This window comes from Sceloporus undulatus, chromosome 3 (assembly GCF_019175285.1).
Source record: "Sceloporus undulatus isolate JIND9_A2432 ecotype Alabama chromosome 3, SceUnd_v1.1, whole genome shotgun sequence".
NCBI classification, from domain to species: domain Eukaryota; kingdom Metazoa; phylum Chordata; class Lepidosauria; order Squamata; family Phrynosomatidae; genus Sceloporus; species Sceloporus undulatus.
The window spans coordinates 203,743,332-203,758,041 of NC_056524.1; the positions used below are offsets into that span (position 1 = coordinate 203,743,332).

At 40.4% G+C, this 14,710-nt stretch overlaps 1 protein-coding gene across 1 annotated transcript in view; it reads left to right on the forward strand.

Annotated features, from left to right (window-relative positions):
* Positions 1 to 14,710, forward strand: part of LOC121925927 (hyaluronan mediated motility receptor-like) — a 95,410-nt gene that overhangs the window by 1,103 nt on the left and 79,597 nt on the right. Inside the window, exon 2 of the mRNA XM_042458493.1 lies at positions 630 to 935. Coding sequence (XP_042314427.1) covers positions 630 to 935 — 306 coding nt within the window. The remainder of the gene's footprint in view (positions 1 to 629; positions 936 to 14,710) is intronic.

Sequence of the window (14,710 nt, forward strand, 5' to 3'; positions counted from 1 at the left end):
AAAATATAGATGGGAATATTAAATCCAGATGGAAATATAGATGGGAATATTATATCCAGGGAAATATATATGGGAATATTATATCCAGAGAATATTAAATCCAGATGGAAATATAAATGGGAATATTACATCCAGGGAATGTTAAATCCAGATGGAAACACTCTCTAATGACAGTGTTCTTTGCAACTTTCAAACATCTGCCATTGAATTGGCCTTTCCATGTGGATGCCCAGCTCAGTAACAAACATGGTTTTGTTAGAGGCATGCATGATGTTCCATGCAGGAATTCCCTCTCTAGTGACATTTTGCAAGGTGGCAGTCCAGCTGCTCCCTTGGAATCTGCCATGCACTACTTCCTGCAGGACAATAGGAAGGATGGCAAGCCTCTCATGGTCAGCAGTCTAGCCACCCCAGGTGACTCACTTTTAGTGAGTGACCTTAGAATGCAGGAACATGGTTTTGTTAGAGGCATGCATGATCTTCCATGCAGGAATTCCCTCTCTAGTGACATTTTGCAAGCCTGAAAGAACCCATACATCAGATAAGCCAAGACTGGGGAAAAATTCTGATAGTGTGTGTTTCCATGCAGGAATTCACTGTCTAAAGAAATTTTTTTCTGCTTATTTCAGCAACCGACGCTGCCTGCAAAATTGCATCTTTGAAGCCTTTTGAAAGCATGAAAAGACTAGTTGCAAGAAAATGGGCGAACAATGATGATCGACTGAGGAAAGAGATGCAGTGGAATAAAATGTTTTTGGATAAAACTAATTCAAATTTTATGGAGCTTATTTCTGTTTTGAAAGATCTCTCGTCAACCTATAAGGAGGCTTGTTCAAAATTGCAAACTAAAGAAATCAGGGTTGTGAGACACAAGCAGGATTCGATTGAGCCTGGTGATAAAGAATGTGTGGTGCACATTGATGGGAATGACCCAGGTACTAGTAGCATTATGGTACCAGCGTCCAAAGTAAGGTCACAAAGAATTATTCGGAAACCTGTTCCCTTTTCTTCATAATATTCAGCAATAAAGATAGGGTTAGTAACAGATATGTGTTAAATATTAGCAATTTGTAACCCTTAACAATGTATGCGGAATGTAGTCTTACAATAGTATCATATTGTGTAAACTAGTGTAGTGCTTATGTACATCTGCCAAATATTTGACCTAATTCTATTTTGTGGAGTTAACAATTTACGGGCAGAAATGGAATTATGCTATGAATAATAAAAAGTTATTATTTCTAAACAATATGAAAAGCAACATTTATTTCTTAATAAAAACCATTTTCTTAATAGCATGCACATAGAAATACCAGCTTTACACAAATCCTTGGAAAACCCTTGCAAACTTCTGCGAATATTAAATCCAGAGGGAAATATAAATGGGAATATACATCCCATCACTGCCTTCGGTTTGGGGAAGCAAGGAGTGAAACAGAAACCTCCCTTGCAAACTTCTCCTTCCCTTCTTCCCTCCTGAGAAGTTATGGGAATATAAATCCCATCGCTGCCTTCGTACAGGGTGGGCTGTTGAAAGCCTGCAGCCAGCAAACTATCACAAAGGGATGATGGGACCTGTAATCCCCTAACTATGTTAGCTCCACTCAGCTGGCATTCCAAGGGTTAAGATCTGCCTTGCCCAGCCTCAGGACTTGCTGTGCTACAAAGGAATTCAGGGCTGACCAGCCAGTGAAAGAGAAACAAGACGTAGTTTCCTTCTAAGTACCACTAAGTACAGATGCTAACTTGAAGAAATGCTAAAGTTTCTTTGTCTACAGGGTTTGTGCACCCTAAAGAAACCAAACTATGTGTTGTCCCTTCTAAAATAGCACCACTATTCTCAGATTTGGGACAAAGGAAGAAAACTATAAAACTACAAGCAAAAGCCAATCCACAACTCTGTCACAAAATGTGTCAACAGGACTTGGAACAAAGTAAGACTTCTGAGCTATCTCCTTTCCAAGGAGGAGGGCTCTTTTAAACTACCTGCCACAAAACAGAACAGAATCAGACAAATTCACAACTGGCAGTTCAGGCCAACCCTGAACTGATTGTACAGGGAGAGCTTCGTTTGCCTGGTGGTGAGAACTGATAAGAGCTGAGACAGTGTGACCTGTCTCTTGGTCCTTTCCAGTGGCTGCATCGTCCAGTACCATCCCAGTTTGGACCTCTTCTGTCATTTCAGGGCTGGGAAGGATGCATGGCTGGTTGGAAAGGTTTCCAAGGCTTGGGTTCTTTTCCCCAGGGAAAAGGGGGGCATTTCTGTTCTTGTGCATTGGGCTTTCTGTCTAACTCCTGTCTGCTAAATCCTAGTGTACGAAGCTGCTTCCAGATGGTGTTTTGCATCTCTCGAAGCAATTCTCTGAGAGGCTTTGGCTTTTTCTGGGGGTTTGAGGGTTTGTTTTCCTGCACTGGTTGGGAGTGGATTGGGTCTCTCTCCTTATCTGCGTTCTTCATGACAGGCTGGACTGGAGCATGTAATCCTGCACCACCAATGGCTACCGGCTGACATCCTCCTCCATGCCCTTCTTGACTCTCCTGCCATGGGGGATTGTAGGGAGGTTGATTCCTGGCTTCCCCTGACAGGGAGTGAAACAGAAACCTCCCTTGCAAACTTCTCCTTTCCTCCTTCCCTCCTGAGAAGTGATGGGAATATAAATCCCATCACTGCCTTCGGTTTGGGGAAGCAAGGAGTGAAACAGAAACCTCCCTTGCAAACTTTACCTTCTCTCCTGAGACCCAAGGCATCGCTGCTAATCATGGTAAAAATATGTTGTAGGTCGCCTCGAGGGTCCATGGCTAGGAAGCACTAGCACAAGAGGGAGAGTGAACTGCGTGGGGGGGGGGCAGACTTTTAAAGGCAGAAGCGCTCATGACGTTTCACAACTTAAGCGCTGCCTTATTGATCCATTCAAAAAAAAGCGCCAAAAAAAGAAAGAAATAGATAACGGTTGGATAAATGGGAACGAAGATCGAACATACATCGGGTTATGTTAACCCAGGTTAATACTACGTCATCAATGACGAAGATTGATTGACAGCCACAAAACCGGTTTATATGCAAATTCGACTTCTAAATACATCGATCTATTTCTTAAATGGGAACGATCGGTAAAATTAAAACCGGTTTATAGGGATGAATGGGAATGAAAAATAACCCGATTCGGAAAGCGGGGTAAATAGCGTGGTATTTTACGTCGGTTTTAATACAATCGGTGTATTATATAGCGATTTAAAAGTTAAGTGGGAACACCCCCAGTGAATTGGAGAGATTGGCTGGGGTGTGGTTTGGTATAGTAAATCTAATAGGCGGTATATGTCAGAACATTTGTTGTACATATTGCAACTGGAAGATAAAAGCCTCCAAGGACTTTGGAAGAAGTCAACTGTGTCTTTGCCTTATTTCAGGTTGGTCAGTGCCTGGTTGCCAAATACTGCAGAGTAGGTTGTGCTTCTGCACTGTGCTGTTTGTGAGCTACTGTTGAGGTCAAGCACCTCAGACAGTGCTGAATGTTGGCACCTCTGTTTGGGCCTAGTTTGTTTTTGTCACTGCACACCTTCAGTACACAGAGGGGAGCGAACAGAATTAACCAATAGTGACAAAATTAGGAGTGAATTAGAAAGTGCAACATGTCTCTCTCCTAGAGGCTTGTAGATGCCAGTTCCCATCAGCACCAGTTTGGAGGAAAGGATCAAAGTTACCTAGTTGGTGATAAGAGACTGGACTTAACAAAAGTTAGTGGTCCCCTACCAGCAACACCTTCTCTGTACCAAAGGCAGTTTTATGCTAAGAAGCCCAGATCATTAATTGTACAAATGGAAACAATGTTCCAAGGACTTAAGTGACTAAGAGCTCCCTGTTGTTGCTGACACCATATGTGAATGCACAGACACATACACCTTTTGTAGTTCTATGTTTTATAAAGAGAGAAAGGCTTCTGAGGTGTGGAAGCCCAGTGAGCTCTCTTCACTCTGGGCTAACAGTGTCTACCATCACTCATGTCCCATTTTCCAGCTGCTGAGCAAGTGAAAAGGGTGGTAGTGTTTTGGCTTCACTGACACTGAAATTCTAGCCTATGTCACACCTGCTGGGACCTAGGAAGGATGCCTAGCATTGTCCCTTCCCTTAGGTCCAGAAGGAGAATTCACACCTGTGCACAAAATGAATCTTCATGTTAACTGCTTCAGAGCCCAACCACCTTAATTTGCTTTCTGGATATGAATCCCTTTTCCTTGAGCCATAATCAGACTCTGCAGCCTAATCAGTAGCTTTTTATTCCACAGTAAGAACTAAAGCACCAACCTCATTGTTATTAGCTACAGAGTCACACTAACATAAGCTGAAATGGCTTATGTACCCCTCTTTTTCCTTTCCACAAAGCACAGCAAGGGTTTTTGCAGACTCCTTTGCTTATATATCTATCGTATTTACTCGTTTATAAGTTGACCTTGTGTATAAGTTGAGGTCAACTTTTGGGGCAAAAAATGTGGAATTTTATGTCACCCATGGATACGTCAAGGGTTGGACTTAAGAGGGCAGCCCAGCTGGGGAGAGGCTCCAGGGTGATCACTCACCCTTTCAAGCCTGTCCCCAGCTGGGCCTTGTCCAATGGAGGCAACCCAGCTGAGGAAAGGCTGTGGGGCAATCGGTCACCTTTCCCATAATCTCCCTGGCTGGGCTATCCCTTGCGGATGAAGCCCAGCTAGGGAGAGGCTTGGTTGAAGTGTATTGGCCCAAGTATAAGTCTACCCAGGATTTTGGAGGCCATTTTGGGGCAAAAAATTATCGACTTAAATTCTCTGAAGTTGGTAGATGACTTTTAAATCAAATCAAACATTAAACAATTTCCCCTTGTGCACTTCAGCTGCGCATCTCTGCAGAAATGTAAGGAAATGAGAGAGAATTTCTGAGGAGTATAAGAGAGAACTGTATCTTGGGTGGCATGGGAGAAAACATTCGTGTTCTAACATGTCAGAAGGGGATTACAAGGTATAATTTGGGTTATTCTGAAACATCTGCAGATGGATGGTGCTCCTCAGGCACTGGCTGTCTGTTCTTTCTCACTGGACAACTGTAAAGGGAATTATAAATTATCTCAACAAAACCACACGCTGTTATATTCCCATCACTGAAAACAATGCTGTATGTACAAGAGCTTGTTACTGTAATTGTGAATTGAGTGATTCATTTTCAGTCTGAAAAATCCATCATGGCCACATTATCTAGAGACATTTAAAGAAAAACTCTTCCCAGACTGCGAGCTCTTTGGCTGTTGTGTGATTTTTCAAAATATATTGCACTGAAAACAACAACAATCAAACAACCAGTCATCATGAGTGAAATGAAAAATGACCTATTTTAATTAAGCATAAAATGAAATTGGATAGATGTGGCCAAGACAAGAACACAATGCTCAACTGAAGTCCCAATATCTATGTTTGATGAACTGTGTGAGAAATGCTCCTTCTTAGCCAAATCTAAAGGCAAGTGATCATTTTAGATAAGTTAACAGTGAATGTCATTACTCTAGAATAGTGATGGAGAAAATGTGCTCCAAAAACACAATTTTACAGTCCCCAAGGCTTCCCATCAGTGCCCTTCACAAATCCACTAAAACACCACCATTTTTATTATTTGGCACAGTTTGGGGGTTACTTTCACATATTAACCACCCAAATGCATAAGAGTTCAGAGCTCTGGGTTTGGCCATATACCAGAAGTCATGTGACTTCTGGTCACCATCTTGGCTCCTACATGGCTGAAAATGGATGTATTTTGGGATGCCAATGGACATGTGTAGTCTGTGGGAGTTGGCCTCATTGCCCACCTATGTTCTAAAACCACATGAGTTCAAAGGCTAGTAGTCCTGTGGGAGGTAAGCCCTGTGAAATAGACATCCCCATGATCCCCTATCCTCAAATGTTTTGCTTCACTCTTGCAGGTTCAGGCCCATGATTTCCCTAATTGAATCTAGCCATCTAGCATGTGGTCTTCCTCTCTTTTCTGCAGCCCTGCACCCTTCCTAGCATTATTGTCTTGTCTAATGAATCGTGTCTTCCCATGATGAGTCTGAAATACAACAACCTCAATTTAGCCATCTTGGCTTCTAGGAAGAGATCAGGCTGGATCTGTTCAAGGATCCATTTGCTTGTCTTTTTTAGTCATCCATGGTATTCTTAGTAATCTTCTCCATCACCATATCTCAAATGAGCTGAGTAGTAACCATACCAAAGTAGCACACAATCAAAACTCCCCACATGCTGACTTATACATTGATTGTGATATGTTACCCTTGTGTTAAATGGTGACATTGTGTAACTGAATGTGTAAACAAATGTATAATTCAATGCACACCCCAATATAGAAGCAATGAAATCTATTTCCAACTCCACTAAAGGCAAACAGATATGCATCAGCCAACAAGACATATTCACATGTAGAACAGTGAAACTTCATTTCCTCAACCTTGAACAGAATGTGATCATTGCTTGTCTCATAAAAATATCTAGTTAACAGGAGGCAGGGGGAGGACTTGTGCATGCATACGATTCTATCTTAAATCTTTAAAAAGTGAAGCAAAAACATCAATGAGAGAATCTACAGAATATGTCATTCATAGCAACTAGAATAAACTTTTTTCAAATTTCATGTATTCACAATGAAAAATCACAGAAAGTTCTGCAAAAGCTAAAAATAGGAACGGAATAAAACTTAAAATAGAAAAATGCATATCTTTACTGTCTGCAGAGTCTCTTGCTCAGTAACTGATCCCACTAAAACTCTGGAGTTAACTTGAATCTTTCACAGAACAACAGAAATCTGGCTTGAGAACATTTTTTAAATGAAACCAAGAAGTGGAATGCAGCCTGTATACCCAAGTGTTCCTTTAAACTGCTTTTACCCCAAATCTCCTAGCTGCACTTTAAGTTCTTCCAAATATCTCTGTGGTCAGTTTTTAAATGAAAAACACTAGATAAAGTGAGGCTGCTTGGAACAAAATGGTGTGAGACCTTCCAGATCACAGATCAGGTTTTTCTTCTTATCTAGCTATTTATTAAATTAATCTTTATGTTCTGTTCTTTATTTTTAAACAAGATGTGGAGCATGGGTTTCCCAAATAGCTGAGATAAAGAAATAAGCAATAAGCGCAAAGCTTTACACCTCATTAGCAGAGATGAGCTCAGTAGATTTTGGATTCTGCATGCAATGTCTTTTGTGTTACTGCTAGTACTTGTTGCTAGTGTGTCATGAAGAACAAGCTTGCTTATTAAATTTTGGAATACTGAAAAGGTCACATTTGTACTGCACTAGCTGGTTTTTCAAAAAAAAAGGGGGGGTTGATGTGCATAAACTCAAGGCAACATGAATAAAGAAGGACCAAATGGATGAAGGAAGCTAAATAATGGTGGGAATATGTTGAATTACTTTCTTAATCCCATTTTAATACTGCCTCTGTTCTTTGCAAGGTTCATAGTAAAGACTACAGATAATTGTTGATAATGAGTGCTTCCATACTGAAGTCCTTTAGGGTTATTTTGCCTCTTTTAAATATACTAGAAATAATACATCACTCTGCTAACCCCCCCCCCCCCACACACACACACACCTTAATGTCATACTGTTTCCATATTACATTCCTCACAATAAACCTAAGTCCAAGTGGATAATACATTACTTGAGAGAAGATTCCTAAAAGAAACAGCTCACTACATCACTCTCACTGTCCACAACAGATATTTTAGTTTGTAGTTATTTATTATTTATTTTGTTTATCTATTATGAATTAAAATATTTGTTTCTTATCCACTATCTAAAAATCTCAAAATATTTTGATCCTGCCTTTCCTCCCGTTAGTTCACAACAGCCCTGTGAAGTAGGTCAAATTGAAGAGAAGCAACTTGCCCAGGTTACCAAGTTAGTTTCATATCTAGGTGAACTTGGATCTCTTAGGTTCCAGTTCACAAAGCATGCCACATCTTCTGGCCACAGTAGAACAGTTCTAAGCTGCCAAGTGGGTCCTCATGCCTGCCTGTCTTCCCACTCCAGATTAAGATCTCACTTCACCTCACCTCTAGGCCCAAAACCTCTCCTTTTGCCCCATCTGCTCGACCTCCTAGTCAAAAGATCAGAGATAACAATGCAATGCAATAAATCAGAGGTAACAATGCAATTGTATTATATCTAATTGGAAGTAAGACCCATTACATTCAGGAGGATTTACTCTCAGGTAAATGTGCTGAAGATTCTACCAAACAAGAAAGCAAAACAAAGCTGGAGGCAGGCCATTTCATTAAAGAATTTCTTTTCCAATTACTATGTCAATTAAATTTTGATTAAGTTATAACTCCTCTAGCAGAAATAGCCCTGTTTCTCACAACAGTCTGCCAGATGTTTCCCACAAGCAAGACAGAAGGGCGAAGGTTCTCTCCTACCATCTCTACTAAATTATCATTCATTGTGAGACTGCTGTGTATCAGGACTGGTTCCCATAATAGCACTTAAATTTTAAAAGAGAAATCACCAGGCATGAAAAAAGTGTATCTTCCTCAACATCCATCTTCTAGTTTTACTTTTTGGAAATAAGAAAAGACATAATAACATCTTGGGAGGGCAGGTAATACAGGGACGCAGTGCCACTTAGTATCTATATTGTCTACCTTCATAGTATGAATTCAGATTCTTTGCCCTAATGGAGTTAGAAACCAGTGGTACCATGTAGAATTGGCAAAGGGAATTCTCACCCTAAAATGGTGATAAGGAATGCATGCACACACACAAAACAACCTTGCTCAATCCACGAGCTACCCTTGCTAAATAACTAAATAAACTAAATCAGAACTTTGAATTGCTAGTGCAAATTGTGAAGATGAACAATAACTGTTTCTCCAATAGGGAGTGGGAAAATGTTGTTGATTGATACTAGAGGGAAAGAATAGCTGGTTTAGTTCCTGATTAAAAATGAAAGAGAATAGCTATTATCTCTCAGTGGCTTCAAATGGTGGATTAATAAGATATTATTGAGATACTTTGCATTCAATATTAAAAGTGGGGTCAATTTTCTATCCCATCCTGTGGAGCTCTGGAGAGGCTTAAAACAATATGGAATGATTGATAGACATCATTTTTCACAGTGGAGGCTGGAAGCTTGTTTTCAACACCCAGCGTGCCATCCTTGCACGCAGTAAACAAATCCTTGTTGTATCTGTATGATGCACTTCCAGCAGCAGTGTCTTGAAGCATTAGGGCTGCTCCCCCCAGCTCCCAAATCTTCAGCAATAATTATTATTGCAATCAGCTCCAGCTCAATGAGTTAAATGAGCCACTCAGCTGTCACTCTGTGAGCAAGACCTTCCAGCAGGCAATCTGTAAAAAGAACTAACTGGAGGGGGGGAGAACCCCTAATAATGTAATCTTTCCTACTCTGCCTACACTATCTCTTAGGCAGATTTTAGGAAAGTTTTTTTAATCTCTTATAATTTCCAGAAACCCCTAGCCAGCATAGCCAGTAGGTGTCTGAATCCTGTGTTTGAAGCTATGATTTAGGGCCCTTTGACATCCTATACTATTATAACACCATGATTACACTTGAACTGCCATGGCAACATCCTATAAAATCTTCTGATCTGCAATTTAGCCTGAGATATTTAGAATTTTTAGTCACAGAAGACTTCTAATGTCTCACCAAACTATGAACCCCAAAATTCAGTGGAATCATAGTGGTAAAATTGTGGGATGTGAAAGGGTCCCTAATGTGTGTTTTTCCCCTACAAGCCAGAATCCTGTGTTGCTGAAAAGCCTCCTATAGCATTAGAGTTCTAAAAAAAAATTACATTCCAGTACCATTCATCTGTCCACATAACCCTGGAATTCTACACACTGCAGCACATTAATTTCCAAAGAACTTACCACATAATTTGCTTGATACACCAGCCTGAGCTGGAAAAAGTCTCCATGTGCATAAAAACAAATTTGAATAATAGGATACACCAGCTTTTAAGATGCAAATCCTGTTAATAAACTGGGTTGTTGTTTTACTGATGTGAGATTAACCATTTGTTTTTTTTTTAAAAATTAAGAAATGCCTATTGATCAAAAGCATAACCTCTCAGTGATTCTCAAACTTAGGTCTTCCAGGTGTTTTTGGACTTCAGCTCCCAGAAACCCTAGCCAGACTAGCCAACAGTCAGGAATTCCGGGAGCTGAAGTCCAAACCATCTAAGGATCCAAGTTTGGGAACAACACTCTGGATGGAACTCCAGAGAAAATACTAGAATGTCTTTGAGGTCCTTTCATTCTTGTAAATGGTACCACTCTACCCAGAAAGCCAGCACCTTTCTTGCTGCTGTTCAGCTTTTTAAAACATTTCTTACAGTCTTCCCCAGCCTGGTGCCCTCCAGATGTGTCAGACTACAATTCCCATCTCTTCAACCAGCATGACCAATGGCCAGTACATCTGTCAGGAACACTGGTTTACAAGATGGAGTTCTGAAAACTTGAGGACTTGTGCTTGAGAACTTGATTTTATTTTATTTTATCTGTGGTTTTATTTGTTCCTTAGGTTTCCCTTTGATGTCAATGCTATTGTGTTTTGTATTTGTTTCTATCCATTATGATATGTGTATTACTACTCTAAAACTATATTTTATTTTCTTCCATGCTGATTGGCGGTGGGGGGGGGAGTCTTTTGAATTAGGGTATACATAATTTAAAGAAAGAAATAAAGAGATAAAACTAATAAACTTTGTTTAAAAAATTGTTATTTCAGTGACATTACCTTAGTGTTATTCCTCTAGAGGTGAAACAAAGGCAAATCAGGGTCCCTAAACTCACCAGGAAGTAATTTCCTTCCACTGCAAAACAATATTTTGAAGAGGTAAACAATTAGAAATTGAAGCAATTTAAGGAATTATATTAGCATAGGGGTCCTGACACTAATGTAGAGAAAGGAATATAAACTCAATGCAAGCATTATCATCCACCTGAACTGATTTTTATTTTATTTTTTTGTTTCTCAGTTTGTTCTTTTTCTTAATTAGTTGCTTGCTTATTTATTCCCATCAAATAGTTTATTCATTAAAGAAAAGAACTCATGCAAATTCTTTTGATTGCAAACTTTGATAGCAGATGTCCCTTACCCACACTGCTTTGATCGGGGGGAGGGGGACTCCACCCTGCAAATCAGGCATCCTCATGCAAACAAATTCCCAGAGAGATCAAATTCAACAAGGAATCAATCACTATAACAGGTAAACTGCAAGAGGTGCAACTGGATCAGATCTAGAGTCCGGCACTAACAGAGCTTCCTTTGGACTTGGAGCAGGAAAAGTGCTGGCAAAATCTAGAATAGTTTTTCCACCCCTTGTCATTAGACCATCCACTGCCCCAGAAGATGAAATGGCAACCCCACATTATGCTGGTTGAGAACCATGGGATTACAGGGATTAGAACCACTGTACTAGATGAAGGTAATACCTTCTGCCCTGGCTTGGCTGTGGGGGGGCGGAGTCTGCCGGGGCTGAGAGGGCCAACTTCAAGCCGCAAAGGAGAGGATTGGTATTTGGCCTAGTCCTCGCCTTCACAGCTTGGTTTCCCTCAGCCTGAACGGCACTCCACGGACTCCCTTCAGGCTGAGGGAAAGCAAGCTGCAAAGGAGCGGCCTAGGCCAAGCACCCAGTCCTCTCCTTCGTGCCAGACTCCACCCTCCCCCCCCCCCCCGTGGACAAACCGGGGCAGAAACTGGTGGCAGGGCCTGGTGGCACTCACAGCCACTGCCACCTGCTTGGGGCCTTTTCTGTTTGGGAGCGTGTCTGGGGGGTGCAAAAAGGCCCATAGCCACGCCCCCAAGTTATCTGACAGTCAGATAATCCGGAATGTCAGATAAACAAATGTCAGATAACCGAGACTCTACTGTAATACCTTCTGGATAGCTAAGGGAACTAAAGACTTAGATGTACAATGATATCTATAAAGTGATTTGGATGCAGCACCCAGAAGTAGAGGAAACTGTCAGGTTAGAAAAAGCTGTCCTAAAGGATAAGATCTCACACAAGTACTGTATTTTCTGGCATATAAGACTACTTTTTAACCCAGGAAAATCTTCTCAAAAGTCAGGGGTTGTCTTATCTGCTGGGTGCTGTCTTATAGGGCAGGTGCTGAAACCTCCAAGCCAGACTGGAGAATCTGCGGTCGCCACATATGGTGGGGGAGCTCAAAAACGACTGCGGCTGCATCCCCACCATATGCAGCAACCGTTGTATAAGTATGGTAGAAGAAAATCCACTAACTAGGATTCGTGGAAAGAAGTGACTTAAAGAGGTCCTGATGACAAGGTGAGGGGGCACCTCACCAGGAAGGTGTAAGTGAAGGGCGGAGCAAGCTGCAGGCACCCAGGATGCCTGGGGTATGGACAAAAGAGCTGTGTTTGTGTTACCGCTCTGATAGTCTTGGAAACAGGCAGGGCTGGGCAGGCAGGGAGAGCTGACCAATCCAAGCAGGCTTTGTATAAAACAAGTTTTCCTGCTAAGTACCTGCATGTCATAAGCACTGGAATTAAAATTACCATATTGAAATCAAATCTGATGTTTTTTTAATTTTTATTTGGTGTGCATTGGGGTAGTCTTATACGGCGAGTATATACCAAACTCTATATTTTAACTGGAAAAGTTGGGGGTCATCTTATATGCCAGTAAATATGGTATTCCCAGTTATCTCTCTCTCTCTTTAAAAAAAAACCCTCTCCCACCCTTGTCAACATGTTTAAATATTTTGTTTATTAAAGATTTAAAAGGAGTTAAGTTAAAACAGAAGTGGCAATAATGCAGATCTCCAGATGTTTTTGAATGGCAAGCTCCATCATTCTTCACCATTGCCTATTCTGGCTAGAGTTGTTGGGATTTGCAAACCAACCAAACCCAGGAGAAGCTCATATTCCTACTCCTGCTTTACAGGGACAGTGATCTACCCCAAGATTAGCAAAAAGTGACTGACTACAAGGATCAGTCAGTGAAACAAGAATTCTTAATCAGAAATGTTTTCAGCACAACTGAATCACTTCATGATCTCTGCCTACCCACTCCAAATCAAAGAGCGTGGTCTCTAGAGATCAGTACATGTCTTGCTCATTTACAAATTAATGAAACTTCATTCTCAGTAAAAAAATTTAAAAAATAATAATGACAGTTCTCTTCTTAATGACATTTTCTTATTATGTTTTTTTTTCCTTTCTCTGCTAAGAGAAAATCAGTTATTTCCATCTCCTTGTGCTTCCAGCAGGCAGCTAAAACAGTATTGTTCCTCATGACCCTTGGTCCTTGAAACTGCTCTGGCTGTTTAAATTGTTCGGTTTTTTAAAAATTTTAAGAAGAATTTTTATTTTGTCTTTTTCCAAAACAAAAAGATTATCTACATATTGTTTTGTGGATTGCTCCCAGGGCCCTGGTTGGCTGAGAGGCGATATATACCTTATATAAATAAATACATTGTGTTCAATAGGGTATCTTTCAAGAGATTCCTCATACCCCACAGTGACCCATTGAAAGACTCACATTCAGGACCTTCTCGCCTATATCAATAATCGTCAGTCTTTAATGTCACTTGGCCTGCTTAACTATTTAAGAAATATTTTGAAATCTCTGTTCCCATTTAGTTCTAACTTTATTTTTCCCATTTCTGAAAGTGTAATAAAATGCATGAACTGTATCTCAGGATGACAGGTGAATTAAAAACAGGCTGGTGAAAACAGCCACATAGCATAAATACTGGAGTCAAGACCATAATAATTAAATCGCTTCTTTAATGTGCTCCCATTAAAGGGAAAGAAAAGGAACAATTTACAGCAGAAACTACCACCTTTCAAGTACAGAAAATGTTTGTGCTTCAAAGATGGATAGGGTGCATAAAGTGTGAAACTGTGTCTCTCTAGAGTGTTAAATTATCACAAACTATAGAGGAACTTTAAAGAGGAATTAGAGGAAATTCAAAGAGGCTTCAAATCACAATGGCTCTTGATCACAATACCACTTGCTTGGGAAGGTGGGTGGGACAGTCTTGTTGCACCTATATCCTGCTTATCAGCTTCCCATAGGCATCTAGCTAGCCACTATGGGAACAGGGTGCTGGACCAGACAGGCTGAGCCACTACAGTTCTCTCTCTCTCTCTCTCTCTCTCTCTCTCTCTCTCTCTCACACACACACACACACACACACACACACAATCTCTACACAACCTGAAAGCAAGAAAGAGAAAGGAAAAAGACAGGAGCCCTCCTATCCCCCTATCTGCTCTCTTCTTCTTTTCCTTCTTTTAAGATATATGGTGCAATAATTAACAAAAGACTAACAAACAGAGGTAACAGAATAACAACAGCAACTTATTTATTTAGTATGTGCATGGTTGCTTGTGAGCAGATCCACATTTGTCAAACAGGAATACTGACCCTATATATTTTTATGTTCCTTACATCAACTGGAGTTGTCACAGTATCCCACAATTTATGTAGCTGAGTTGGAAAGAATCTTGACCATTTTGGAAAGCTTCATTTTAAAAATGAGTGGAATGGAGAGTATTATGTTATGTTATGTGGACTGTTTTTATGTATTTTATTATGTATTTAATTGTAATTTATTTATGTATTTTTGGTTGTAACCCACCTCGATCCTGAGGGAGAGGTGGGATATAAATAAAAATTATTATTATTATTATTATTATTA